This window comes from Paramisgurnus dabryanus, chromosome 11 (assembly GCF_030506205.2).
Source record: "Paramisgurnus dabryanus chromosome 11, PD_genome_1.1, whole genome shotgun sequence".
In the NCBI taxonomy this organism is placed as follows: domain Eukaryota; kingdom Metazoa; phylum Chordata; class Actinopteri; order Cypriniformes; family Cobitidae; genus Paramisgurnus; species Paramisgurnus dabryanus.
In genome coordinates, this window is record NC_133347.1 from 5,277,672 (window position 1) to 5,293,104 (window position 15,433).

At 37.6% G+C, this 15,433-nt stretch overlaps 1 protein-coding gene across 1 annotated transcript; it reads right to left on the bottom strand.

Annotated features, from left to right (window-relative positions):
• Window positions 1-442: 442 nt before the first annotated feature.
• LOC135729973 (4-galactosyl-N-acetylglucosaminide 3-alpha-L-fucosyltransferase 9-like) lies at window positions 443-1,836 on the bottom strand. Its single transcript, XM_065247876.1, has one exon. It carries the CDS (start codon window positions 1,810-1,812, stop codon window positions 700-702), a length of 1,113 nt encoding a protein of 370 aa, XP_065103948.1. The 5' UTR covers window positions 1,813-1,836; the 3' UTR covers window positions 443-699.
• Between the last annotated feature and the right edge of the window lie 13,597 nt (window positions 1,837-15,433).

Here is a 15,433-nt window from a genome sequence, read left to right on the forward strand (position 1 = left end):
CTTTAATTTTAAAATATATGAGCATTAAACAATAAATTTAATGTTTATTTGTGGTTAAATGATTAAATATATGTTTTTAGGATCTTCAATTAAAATCCTACTAGTAGTGCTTTTGTGTTTTGACAAAAAACTGACAACAATGTGTATTTGGAAAGTTATGGTAACATTACTTAAATGCTTTTAATGTTACTTTTTACTGTCAATCCATCCAGGGGCGTCGTGCACCCAATATCTGTGTAGCCTATATATTGTGCTGAGCAATGTGCACAAATATGAAAAAAGTTAAAATATGGACATATTGGCAGAAACTTTATTTAGGTTAACATTTATGTTTATTTACACAGACTGTCTAATTGTGCCATTAACGTATTTGCACATCAACTGTGTAATGTTATATTATATTACATTATATTATATATAACATTACACAGTTGATGTGCAAATATGTTAATATATATACAGAAAAACAGAAGACTCATTAAAGAAGACTGCATGTACCCAAATTATGAAATATGCAAAAATCTGATTAGTTTGTTTTACAATATTAAAGTGCTTCAAAACAAAATATTAATGTTTGACCCGAAGACCACAGTGCTGAAGATAATTCATATAAGGATATATCAAAAACTATGATATATTAACATACATTAGCAGTGATAAATGATCAAAATACCCGTAACAGTAAAATCTGAGATGACATTAGTTGAAATACCATTTATAGATATCATGAGCTACTTTATATTCTTTGTGTCTTCCTACATAATCACAGGCCGTACAAATAGCCAGAACAAACTCTTGGTTCTTCAATATTAAATGAGGTCGAGTGGAGAAATGTCTCCTCCAGTTAAAGTACCTGCGATACGCTTCATCATCCTTGTCCAGACGCTGAAGATATTCTGCTAGTGACTTTGCATCTGGAAAGTCATCCACATGAATGAAGGAGTCACCCGGTACAAACTTTTCATAGTTTTTTCGGGGAGGTCCCAGAACCACAGGTACAGTACCTACTGCCAGAGGTCCATTAAACTTCTCAGTGATGTAGTCTTTGTGAATGGAGTTCTCAAAGGAAAGATAAAATTTACAGCTGGCTATGGTGGGAAAGTAGTCTTTATAATCCAGGAACGTTCCATAAGCTTTTCCATACACGTGTACGTAGACGTGCTTGCTTAGTTCCTTATAGTAATTGTTTCTGGTGCCAACACCTGTTCTGTCTGCATTGTTACTAACAACCCAACAGATGAGTTTTTCTTTTTTGGGAATTTCAAAATTCTCATCTGGGATCTTTCTGCTGGTCAGTCGTGACCGGACAGGAATGTCAGAGTCCTCTCTATAACTGAGAGTCAGATTGAACAGATTTTCAATTCCTGGTGTTTTCCATGTGTTAGTTGGCGATTCAACATTCATCCATATCCACTTTTGAAATGGAGGGCGAGGAGATGGAGGAAGTGTGTGCAGTCGAATAGCTTTATGAAAAAGCAGCACAGCATCCGTGTTGCTGTAGAGAGATCTATTATCCGTCAGGTGACAGCCGTCAATGTTGTAAACAGTTTTACAGATATTCAGATCGAATCTGTAGTTTTCAGGATAGACCCATAGCAAAAGAATCGGTTTGTCAACCACTGCTTCATCAAGTGAGTTGTTGTTCACTACGTGGTGTCCACCGGAGTTTGGCTTAAATGAAAGTTGTTGAGGTAGACAGAAGTTTTGAGGTGAAGTCCATAAAAACATAAAAGTCAGGGAGATGAGACCAGCGACTGCCAATATAATAGGTAGACGACACTGCAGAGATCCAGTCGAATTTGTTTTCAACATTTTTTGACTTAAACAAAATGAATTTGATCTGGATCGCAAACAAGAACAAAAACAATGTCTCTTTAAACAAACGTGTGTACAATATAAATGAAGTTCAAATAGACTGAGTAACTACAGTACAGTAAAAGATTAATATGAACAAATTACTCCTTACCTCTATTAGAAGCTCCTCGTAAATAATTAAGAGAAATTTCCAGCAAACAAAAACACACTTTTTTGCACAACATGCACACAGAACAATTAAAGTCTGTGATCTTCTGTAAATATGACTTCCACTGGGAACTGCATCACTGTTTATATTGCCAACCATGAAGATCTTCACATGGGTTGAACAGCAGTGTCTGCTGCAGACCAATCACAATAAATTATGCTAAAATGACAAGGATGTCCTGACACTGAGTGCTACCTCTTTAGATCAAGTTTTAGTGAAACACCTAAACCAGTTAAACAAAGCTGACATGCTCACTACAAACTTTATATAAATTACAAAAGGATCAGGACAGTGTCTTGTATTTTATGAAGATTCATCAAGTCTTTTTATTTTGTAATAATTTTAAAAATCCTTTACAAACCCAGCTCAGCAGCGATGGATCCTTGAGGGACATTTGCCCAGTTTGCATTTGGTTTCTGGTTTCCTGTCTCTGGTTTGAAGTCCAGTGTATTTCTTTTGTTGATTGGTTTTTCTGTTGATCGTCTCCCCAGGTGTATCTTCCCTACTGAAAAATCCAGATAAGACCAGCATAAGCTGGTGAGCTGGTTTTAGCTGGTCTCCCAGCTTGGTTTTAGCTGGTATTGCTGGTGTAGCAAGCTGGTCATTGTTGGGTGTTGTTTTGTCAACCTGTTGCTTTTAAAGCCTAAATTGAAATTGAGATGAGGAGTGTACCGGATTTTAAATATTTAACTTTCAAATTTCTGTTACTTTAAGATAAAATGTACCAAAGTAAAGAATGTCGAGCATAATCTGTACTCCTGTCATCCTAGGGAGATATGGCTAACAATCCCATTTGGTGCCCCAGGTCACAAGATCCTGACCAACCAAATCTTGATGTGGGACTTTGATTTACTATGTGTAAAGCTGTGTATTAAAGGGACATTCCACTTTTTTTGAAAATATGTACATTTTCCAGCTCCCCTAGAGTTAACAGAAAATTAAAAGTTGCGATTTTCTAGGCAGATATGGCTAGGAACTATAATCTCAAACTTGTGTAATAATCTGTGACTTTACTGATGTAACATGGCTGCAGCAGGCGTAGTGATATTACGCACTGCCCGAAAATAGTCCCCTTGGTAACTTTCAATAGCAGGGGACTATTTTTGGGCAGTGCATAATATCACTACGCCTGCTGCAGCCATGTTACAGCAGCAAAGTTCTTGATTATTACGCCAGAATGAGAGTATAGTTCATAGCCATATCTGCCTAGAAAATCACAACTCTTAATTTTCTGTCGGTCTTAGTACACGATGTAACTACAGAAGAGTCAAGTTTTTTTTTTTTTTTTTTTTAAAGTTATGTTTTTGGGCCATTTTATGCCTTTATTAGATAGATAGTAGTGTAGAAGAGGACAGGAAAGTATAGGGTGGAGAGAGAGGGGTACGGGATCGGCAAAGGACCTCGAGCTGGGATTCGAACTCGGGTCGCCGAAAGTGCGACTGCACCATATGTCGGAGCACTTGCCCACAACACCATCGGTTCCGACAGAAGAGTCAAGTTTTAAATAGGAAATTTTCAAAAAAAGTGGAATGTCCCTTTAAAGGTGGCCTGGCAAAATATTCTTCCCCACAATTTGTGTGTGTGTATTAAAACATCATGTAGCAATTCTTTAGCAAGAAGCTCCCTCACAGTCTGTATGTGTATTCAAACTTTCAAACAAACACATGATGCCAAGGCAACGTTGACTCCTCAGAGTCAATATTTGCAAAACCACTGTTAGTTATACACAGAGGTTGAAAAAGTAAAAAAATATTGTACTCAAGTAAAAGTAAAGTTACTTTAATAATATTTTACTTAAGTAAAAGTAAAGTTACTGGTCTAAAAATCTACTCAAGTAAAAGTAAAAAGTAAGTCATTTTAACTTTACTCAGAGTAAAAGTTACTTTTTTTTACAGCGGGGAGAGGCGGAGGATTCTAGTATAGTTCAAAAATGACAAGGGAATATAAATATCAAACTAGTTGTTTTTAATTGTAGGAACATCTTTACAATTAAAGTGCAATAAGAAAAAGTTAATAAAATAAAAAGCTTTTTTATACTAAGAAAAATTTATGGAATTATTTAATGATTTTTACATGTGAGTTATGCACTTTTGAAGGTGGTCAAGCAGCTAGTACGAGCAAGTTTGGTGGTACAAAATAAAACGTAGCGCTTTTCTAAGCGGATTTAAAAGAGGAACTATTTTGTATGGCGTAATAGCACTTTTGGGAGTACTTCGACTCGCCTGAAAAGTCCGCTCCCCTTCTGCCACTCATAATGGGAGAGGAAGGGTGTTACTGCGCCGAGTCAAAGTACTCCCATAAGTGCTATTACGCCATTCAATATAGTTCCTCTTTTAAATCCGCTTAGAAAAGCGATACGTTTTATTTTGTACCACCAAACTTGCTCGTATAACTACTCGTCTTAAATAGGAAAAACGTTGATGTGTTTGGTCACTTCTAAATTTATCTCTGTTTGAGACCATTGAATGAATGGGGCTGAGCTAAATGCTATCGAAGTGTCGCAGCGCGCTCCAGCGCTTATGTGCACACACACAGATGATAGAGGGATGTATCAACAATTTTTAGTTAAGGTAATAACATAGTTTAATATTGAAAATGAGTAGACTATTCCTTTAACAAAAGATCAGCATTACCACACATACCTGTTCTTGTGTGAGTCTGTGTCCGAGCTCTCTCCTTACCTATGATGCGGTATGCTCGTGCACGTGTTCTGTAACAGCAACCGTGTATTCTCTCATATTTCTGAATTTGCAACAAATTTTCTGCGCTATACGCGATATACAATAAAACTACCACTCGTATTTAAAATAAATAAGCGCTCAACAATAAGCGTTCTGACTGCTGACCAGGATAACCGTATTGCTCACATTCCAGATGAGACTGTTACACAAGCCCCAGTTCCAGCTTACGCTCAGGGCATTAGAACACGAGCAGGCAGAGCTGTTAGGAAAGTGAACAGACTAATCGAATCAATGGTTCAGAAACCTCCTTTTATTCATGGGGTGGGAAGCCACTTAAAGAGAAGATCTGGGTCATTTCTCTCTCTATTTTGAAGAGTAAACTTGTTTTTTTTTTGTTATCTGTTATGAAAAGACATTGGGGGCTTAAAAGTTAAATGTAAAGGTCAGGTAATGCTATGGTGTACAAGGCATCATATTGTTCTAAGGGAAATTAAGGACTGATCACCCTTGAGTTTTCCCTAACCTGTTAGCAGGTAACTCACAAGTTGAACTGATAAATGAGTCATTTGAAACTTGTACTAGTTAATTGTTGTTTGGAGTCCACTGTGGATTATCGCGGAATCCAGAAGGGGTGAATGTAACAGGTTTAATTATTTGAAATGTAAACATTTTAATTTTACGCTAAAATCCTTCTGTTACAGTTTTTTTCGATTGCTAAACGACAGTGGGCACAACTGGAGCTACATGTGCAAAACTCTAACTACAGTCTGCACTACCAAAAGTCACCTGAGCACAACTCTTAACATATGGCTCAAAACAGCTCCGTGCAGCCAAACACTAAACACAACCCTCACTGAGATAACACACACTGTCACTCACAACACACTGAGAGGAAAAACACTAACATCAAACACCAATACACAAAATACTAACTTTATATCTTTACAGTTTTAACAATTTCAGTGATGTCACACCAAGTAATGTTTTCTTTAAAGAATTATTTATTTATTGATATATCACAATATTTTTTTTAGAACATCATAATTTTTTAGGGTAAATGAAAATTAGCAGTTTGCTTCAGTTGTCTGTAGTAATTTACGGAATTACAGTAATGAGAAAAAAGGTAGAAACTTAAAGTACATGAAAGGTAATATTATATATAAATGAAATATATATATGAAATTGGAATTTATATTTATATGAAATTGCAATCAGCAGTGTTTGAAAGGCACAAGGCTGAAATCAATTGTGTTTTGAATAGCAGTGTGTTAGCATTTGAACAAAGTGCTGTAAATCCACAGTGTTGTGCAGGTTGTGGTTAAAGTCATGGAATAAGTGTGTAAAGTTTTGAAAACTGTGTTCAAACAATGAAAAACGAACTAGAGTTTGGTCCACATGAACTGCTGCTGTGCAGACTGTAGTTAGAGTTTTGCACATGTGACTCCAGTTGTGCCCACTGTCGTTTAGCAATCGAAAAAAACTGTAATTTATTTGTTTTACATTTTGGTTATTTGTGCAATATTTGAGAGTTTAAGAAATATTATTGTGGGGACTTTTATAGTTGACGCTGTTTTGGCGCTGCTTTTCAGTTCGCTCTGTGTGTGCTGGAGAGAGGAGATGCACAAGAAAAATTTCATGCCTGATGCTGATGATATTTCGGTTTCAATATCCACAGTGAATAAACCTCTGGTTCAGCCAAGCTGCCTGTTGTCCAATCCTTTATTGATACACACACAACGCAGAGTTTACTACTGTAGCAGCGGTCAGATCAGTACTGGTTACACATGCAACAAGAGAGGGAGGAGGGCGGCGCGCTGAGCGCTCGCTACAATGAATAAATAGTCAAATTAGAATGTAAATGGGAATCATGAAAAATCTATTTGTGGTGGCCAGTGTTGATTCTGTGACAGATAAATCAATGTTTGGGAAACACTGAATTATTCCATAGGTTCCAGTTCTGGGCCCCCCCTCATCCTGGGCCTGGGACAACAGACCCATTTGTCCCCCTGTTGGCGGGCGTGCTCATGACCCATAGGTGGTGCTGTCCTCAAATTTGCCATGAGTTCATGATCCACATGAAGGGTACCAAGTTTCATTTCAATTGATCAAAGAATTACCTGGATACAGGCTCAGAATCATTTTTGGGTCAATGTCGATAAATTTACGCATTTAATACTTTTGAATAAAGATAAATATCAAAATTCTGTTAAGTCATTTCTGTGAAGCTCAATCCATATGTCATCTCTGCCAAATTTCATAACAATTGGACCAAATTTGAAAAAGTAGCAGTGAAAAAACGGATTACAGTACATTTCAAAATGGTCGCTACTGTAATGGGTGGAGTCTTATAAGGTATTAAATGCAATAAGCGTGACGAGAGCAATCATGTGTACTAAGTAGATTTTTCATAGATCAAAAGAATTTACAATTATAACAGTTTGAACATTGAATTTTTGAATTGCTGGTGGCGCTATAGAGTTACTGCTAGAGATCCCATTTTTGGTCATTTGACTATTTGGGACCACCACTAAAAGTGTGCCAAATTTAATCATTTTGCTACTTACAGTTCATAGGGCTGCCAAAGACTCCCATGGGACGAGAATAATAAGAATACTAGGAGCCTCAGCACCTTTAGAACCAGCACCTAAAAATGTGTAAAAATATTGATTCTGGAGTTTGTCCAAATTAAATAACACCCGATGTACTAACCTGAATGTCACCTCCCCCTGCCCCATCAGCATCCTCTTGTCCCAACTCTTTACCTGAAGCAAACACAGCAAGTGATTACCAAATAATTTGCTGTGTTTGCTTCAGGTTTTCCATATATTTGTATTTTTACCATTTTTCTTTGTATTCAACAATGCAGTTAGATTAACTAAAGTAATGCTAGGCTACTATCAGTTCTTACTCATATTATCAATGAAACCTCTTTCCAGTTCTCTATATTTATCAACTTACCCTGAAATCGCAACAAATTTAGCCAGAGTAATCTTTTGATTTATAAATACAAAGAGGCCAACATGAGCCTCAACATTCAAATTATCTTAATGTTTTGAGTCTGTTGGAAAAGTAAATGGTAAATAAATTGCACCTTGCAGGGAAGCCATCTTGTTTTTTCTTCAATTTTCTCCCCACACAAAACAAACCACATTTACACCCCATTATCCTAGCGCGGCGTGAACCGATTGGCCAGCTATCCAGTGCATAGTGATTGGCTGAATACCTCAATTACGAAAACAGAAACGTGACGCTCCTTACCATGTTTGAAAGATAGAGCTCCCAAAGCAATAGTGAAAGCCAGGAGATACTATCGTCTTCACTACCTTATCAATACGAGCCTGAATCTGACCCAGAAAACACAGAAGGCTAAGCTGATCGATCAACTTTTACAGCGCGATGTGAGCAGAATGTAACAGATTGGTAAGGTAAGGATAATAAAACATGTCTTCATTTGAGATCGTAGAAACGACAAAGAAGCGCTACTTTGCACTGCACAAAACGTGCGTTTGAATCATTAGTAGGTTTTTCATATTTCATTTAAATATAAAAACATTGGCTACTTACAGGATGTCAATCAGAAGAACCAGGGTATAGTTTAGGGTGGCCATTCGTGCCAGCTCCGCCAGTCATGTCCCGAACCTTTCGGGTGCTTTCTCCGGAAGTCGCGTTGGTCGACCGCATACATCATCAAGGTTTAATATTTCGGGTTCAATTTCAGAAAAGCAACCATTACATTTCAAGGTAAGAATGAAACTACAATGATTGTATGTCTTAAAAGAAATAAATCGTAATTTTTTTTAATGTATTTCAATTGAAATGTGAGAACCTCAATGATGTATGCGGTCGAGCAACGTGACATCCGGAGAACAAACCCGAAATCTTGTTCGCGACGTTTCTGGCGGAACTGGCATGAATGGCCACCCTAGTGTAGTTGCAAAGTTGGAATATCTTCACTTTTTAGACGAAGCCTTTGTGTACATCCAGCCTTATAACTCCCCTGTGTTCAGAAAGTAATCCACCATAAACATTTGGGATGTACTGTCCTGAAACAGTGTTGTAAAAAAAACCTAACCCCTGGTTTCTAAATGTTTACTCTATTGGAAGGTCAAACAAAGTAGGTTGCCTCTCACAACAAAACACACAGCTTTTATGTGCACAGACATCTTTATATCACTCTAATAACAAAGGAGAACATAAAATCGGGTCATATGACTCCTTTGAAAAAAAACATTGCGTAATGCTCCTCAAATAGAGGCAGATGAATCAACATTATCAAAATTTTTATTCAGAAAGAAAAAAGGCATATGTTTATCTGTCTGAAATTAGTTATAATGGCAAAATTATTGTCCAAATACACCCACCTAAAGGATTATTAGAAACACCATACTAATACTGTGTTTGACCCTTTTTCGAACTGCCTTAATTCTATGTGGCATTGATTCAACAAGGTGCTAAAGCATTCTTTAGAAATGTTGCCCCATATTGATAGGATAGCATCTTGCAGTTGATGGAGATTTGTGGGATGCACATCCAGGGCACAAAGCTCCCGTTCCACCACATCCCAAAGATGCTCTATTGGGTTGAGATCTGGTGACTGTGGGGGCCATTTTAGTACAGTGAACTCATTGTCATGTTCAAGAAACCAATTTGAAATGATTCGAGCTTTGTGACATGGTGCATTATGCTGCTGGAAGTAGCCATCAGAGGATGGGTACATGATGGTCATAAAGGGATGGACATGGTCAGAAACAATGCTCAGGTCGGCCGTGGCATTTAAACGATGCCCAATTGGCACTAAGGGGCCTAAAGTGTGCCAAGAAAACATTCCCCACACCATTACACCACAACCAGCAGCCTGCACAGTGGTAACAAGGCATGATGGATCCATGTTCTCATTCTGTTTACGCCAAATTCTGACTCTACCATCTGAATGTCTCAACAGAAATCGAGACTCTTCAGACCAAGCAACATTTTTCCAGTCTTCAACTGTCCAATTTTGGTGAGCTTGTGCAAATTGTAGCCCTTTTTTCCTATTTGTAGTGGAGATGGGTGGTACCTGGTTGGGTCTTCTGCTGTTGTAGCCCATCCGCCTCAAGGTTGTGCGTGTTGTGGCTTCACAAATGCTTTGCTGCATACCTCGGTTGTTATTTGAGTCAAAGTTGCTCTTCTATCAGCTTGAATCAGTCGGTCCATTCTCCTCTGACCTCTAGCATCAACAAGGCATTTTCGCCCACAAGACTGCCGCATACTGGATGTTTTCCCTTTTCACACCATTCTTTGTAAACCCTAGAAATGGTTGTGCGTGAAAATCCCAGTAATTGAGCAGATTACAGGGTTCCTGTGCACTTCACTGTGCACATATACTACACTGTGAAATCCCTTATTTATTGGCATGGTAAATAAATTGCACCTTGCAGGGAAGCCATGTGGTTTTTTCCTCCATTTTCTCCCCACAAAAAACAAACCACATTGCCACATTGTTTACACGTCGAATGTCCTCAACACACCTTTACCGGTTAATCAAGGTTTTTATGGATTCAGACACACCCAATAACACCAAACATTTGGTAATACCAAAGCTCAAGTGTGCAAAAGGCTGCAGGGTGATGCATGCATTAACCACCAAAAAAAGATATTTGCACAGAGTGTTTTTCACTACCTTCACATGACAGCAGTGGCGACCGGTGAATTATTTACGAGGGTGCACAATGCAAACACTGCAAAAAAATACTTTCTTGGTGTCTTGTTTTCAGTAAAAAATATCAAAAAATTCTTAAATGAAGATGAATTTTCTTGATGAGCAAAATGACCTAAGTAAATAAGTCTAGTTTTAAGACAAATAATATACAATTTAAGTGAAATTGTCCTTAAAACAAGCAAAAATATCTGCCAATGGGGTGAGACATTTTTTTTTACCCCATTAGCAGATAATTTTGCTTGTTTTAAGCACAAATTCACTTAAATTGTATATTTTTGTCTATAAACTAGTATTATTTTCTCAGGTCATTTTGCTTATCAAGAAAATACATCTTGATTTAAGAATTTTTAGATATTTCTACTGAAAACAAGACAAAAATACTATGTAAGAAAGTCATTTTTTGCAGTGTGGAGTATAATAATTAATACATATTATTATTTGATTAAGGAAACTCGAATTCGTAAAGTACACCATAACATTTCAGCAACAGAAATAATATTTATCATAAAAATACTCATGTGAACCAAATAGGCCTTTAGCATAATATTCTATAAAGTATGTAATTTGTATGTATATGTATTTTAAAGTTCTTAATATGACCGTATGTGCACAATATGAACACTAGCGGATGCTCTGCTTTAGGGGATGCATTTCGACTCCTGTCTTCTGCTTTGCCCAGTGGCGGAGTGGCAATCGGGAGAGGCGGGACTTTTCCCGGTGGGCCGGTAGTGTTTTGAGGGCCGGTCTCACGCAGAAAAACTATTAATCATATATTTAATATGCCACAGCGCCCAAAATGTATCTGGCCGCACCGCTCTATCAAGAAGCCGTCTCCCCTGGAGTTCCAGTCGAGAGTGCAGCTTAACAGCCAATCAAAAAAAAGAAAGAGGCTACACAATAGCCAATCCGAAAATAGCACTGTTGTATCTGGGTACATTTTAACGCAACAACCAATAAAAAAAGCTTATCCTCGTTCACCCACAGATAAGACAAAACACCAGAAATCAACAGGCTATAATGATGCTCATTAAATCTAATTTTAAATATTTTTAGTAGAACATATCTGAACATTGGTACATCACTAATAGGGATAATTTACACGTGTGTTCGACTTTATGCTATAACATAGGAACCAACAAGCGGATGACATCAACGTGCCGCGAGAGCGGTTTAAAAGCAAACTCTTACGATGATTTCTCGACTCACCCTCGCGGTACTTTGATGTCATCATTCTGTCGTTCTTGCAGCGCAGCTTGAAGTCGAACATTGGGGTTCCCCAACCTTCCCCTGCAGGAGGTCTCATGATGACTGCTGCTGTTGTAATCTTTATTTTCGCAAGTAAACTCCTTTTTTGTTTTAACATTCAAACAGACTTGGTTCTCCCCCACACTCGCGCTATGCATATTGCATACATTATTCCAGAAGTAATATGATTTGTTCTCTGTGAATAAATATACATGTTCTCTTTCACTGGGAAATAGCGCAGTCGAAGTGAATTGTATTAATTATTTGCGCGCATTTTTAAATATGGCCACTTGTGGAATGAAAACTGCACGACTACAAAAGGTAAGACTTGTTTTTGCATTTAGCCCTGTTTTACTTACTAGTGTTATAGTCTTAGTTGGTTAACTACGTGTGCTTTATCACATCATTTAAAAGTCTTTATTGTGTGTTTATAAGTGTTTATTGGCGGTTGCAATGACAAGATTTGTGAAGGGATGTCACAGTATGTTTTGTTTTGATATTATCTTGTTTTAGTTTATCTGTAGCTGGAGTTGCACTTAGTTAAGAATGACAAAATTTGAAAAGCATTTTAAACAACCATGATTTCTATTTTTGTTTATCATTTGTATTGCTTCCGTATTGTTGTCAGTAAGTGTACATCCGTGCAGTCAGTATGATTTTGTACAGGTTGATGGAGTACACATATGTGGTTTCATAGATTTGTTATTTGAGAATGGCCTTCTTGTACGAATAATTTTTGCCATACCCTAGGTTTTCGTGAAAACGTTTTTGTTACAGAGTGTCTGCAACTTAGCCAACATACAGCCTGTTCACTGACAACATGCTCAGAACAAGGAGTCCAGGCCTCGTTATATTTTCGTTATCACACATTGACTGACATTTTGTCACATTAAACATCCCTCTCTCCTATAGGCTTAATCATTTTATAAGAAACTGCTTGGCAACCAAATTAAGCTTTAGCTTACTTGAAACTAGGGACTGTTGTTGACTTAAAGATCTTTTAAAAATAATAATTATTATAACACTTGGTATTTCATGTTGTGTAGTCATTTCTTTCTTTTTTTTCTACCATGGAGGGCTGGTGGTCTACGAAATGTCCCGGTAGATATTTTGGTCCCACTCCGCCCCTGGCTTTGCCTATTGGTTAGAGAGAGTTAATATAAGTACTCTTCATTTTTTCAGTCTTTTCAGAACCTGTGACTGCACTGAGAGCATCTTGACCAGCTTTATCAACCTGTGATATGGTAGCACCATTGAGTTGTTCTTCTCTATGCACTGCAAAAAAATCTTAGTATTTTTGTCTTGTTTTCAGTAAAAATATCTAAAAATTCTAAAATTAAGATCCTTTTTCTTGATGAGCAAAACGACCCAAGAAAATAAGTCTAGTTTTAAGACCAAAAATATCAAATTTAAGTGATTTTGTGCATAAAAGAAGCAAAAAAATCTGCCAATGGGGTGAGCAAAAAAATTGTGAACATTTTTCTTAAACACTAAATTAAAGAAAATTTCAAGAAAAATTTTCTTACCCCATTGGCAGATTTTTTTTTGCTTCTTTTATGCACAAAATTACTTACATTTGATTTCATGGTCTAAAAACTAAACTTATTTCCTTTAATCGTTTTGCTCATCAAGAAAAAGCATCTTAATTTAAGAATTTTTAGATATTTTTACTGAAAACAAGACAAAATACTAAGAAATTATTATTTTTTTTGGAGTGTAAAAGTAGGGTTACCATACGTGCCATTCTTCCCGGACGCATCCCGTCCAGGATTTTGTGTTGGTCTTCCGGAAGTCGTATTTGTCGACCGCATACGTCATAGAGGATTATTATTATTATTACAGAAAAGCAACCGTTACATTTTAAGGTAAGAATGAAACTACGATTGTATATCTTATGTTTTTAACTGATTGGCGTATGCGGTCAACAAATACGACTTCCGGAAGACGCACCGAAATCCTGGACGGGATGTGGCCGGGAATAATGGCACGTATGGTCAACCTAGTAAAAGCTTAATATTATGATCAAATACTCCTCACCTCTATTAGAAGCTTCTTATAAATAATTAAGAGCATTAGCTGTGTGTAAGCAAACAAAAAAACACGGAACAACAAAAAAAGTCTATGAACTTCCACTGGGAACTGCATCTCTGTTGATATTGCCACCATGTAGGTCTTCACATGGGTTGAACAGTAGTGTCTGCTGTAGGCCAATCAGGAAAGATTTGGTTGTGTTATATTTACGTTCTGTGCGGTCGAATGGGCTGTCCGGTGGTGGCCTGTCGGCCAGGTATCAGGCTTTTCTCGTGCCGCAATGGGGAAAGAGTCAGCTATAGGTTCAGTTAAACAGCCTTGAACAGGATGTGCTGTGAAAATGCTGATCTCCAGGAAGCACCGAGACGATTCTAGCAATCTGGAACATGCAGACGTGATCCGGTAGTCAGTGCAGAAAATCTGGAATGTGCAGATGAAAGTCTCTTGGAGTGTAGGTTTGCTCTTCTGTGCTTCACCTTGTTGCAGACGTAGGTTATTGCCTTTCTGGACATGAGGCTTGAAACGTGGTGTGATCCGCTCAGTCTCTGGACGCCAATGCCATTATGTATATAAATATGCACACATACATGTATAATTTTAAGAAAATAAAATACTTTTTGTATATACACATGTAAATATTTCTTAAATATATCCACGCATGTGTGTGTATTTATTAATACAAAGTTATTATACACAGTACACACACATATATGATGTAAACAAAAAACTTTATTGTGCAATACTGTAGATTAATCGTGATTCATCGTTATGCAACCCTAGTCTGTATAGCTAATTTTGCCCTTCATGACAACTGTAAGGGGGATGATTTTTTTTTGTAACTCATTCAGTTAAATTATATTAAGCCTTAAAGTTCTGCATAATTCTGCGGCCTCTTTACCCATTTTCGTATATCCGCAAGTGATACGCGGTGACACGTGGCCAAGATGGCGACGGCAGGCACCATCTACTTTTAGCTTCAAAAACGATCTTCAGAAACCTATGGGAGATGTCACAGACACTACGTCCATATTTTTTTACAGTCTATGGTTCAGATCAACTTACCTACCATATACAAGCGAGTAGCCCGACAGATGCTTTAGAGGGTGTGCACCTGACGTCACCTTTGGCGAAAGTGACGGTGGTTATGCCCACTGAGTGGCAAAAAGTCTGAGCGACAGCATTAGCATGTAGCGTGGAAACACATCTAAAATAGGGGCAGTTGTTCTGTGATCGATTGTGCAAACAAATTCAACAAGAATTTGTAGCGATCGTTTAGTAGTATTAGGCAGGACAAACATATATGTCGGGAAAAGTGATGTCTGGACACATGCCAAGGTCCCCGGAGTAATGGTTGTTTGGCAAGTTGTTAGGGTCACAGTCAAGGTCAACTAAATTATGTAAGCTTATAATTGTCCGTTATACTTGCGTTTTCTTTTAAAGCCCAGCCATTTTGTTTCAATGTTTTGCAACTCTTTCTTTTGGGGCAGGGGCATCTTCCTGCGTGTCAACGTGTTGAAGTCGATACCCTCTATACACTAACACATACTTGCGCATTTGTCCACGACACTGTTGTCATGTGGTTTTTACGTAAATAAAGGCGGTAACAAAGGGTAACGTTGATATTAAAGTCATTGACAGGCGACCGCACTGCCCCGTGTCACTACTTAGAATGGCAATTTTCTCATCATTTACAAGTAGTTGAAAACATTAGAGATATTGTAAGTAATCAGCTTGACAAAATAAATAACACTGGAC

Bases quoted from the DNA above. Each gene is read 5' to 3' on its own strand.
- LOC135729973 (XM_065247876.1), bottom strand. From the start codon at position 1,812: ATGTTGAAAACAAATTCGACTGGATCTCTGCAGTGTCGTCTACCTATT.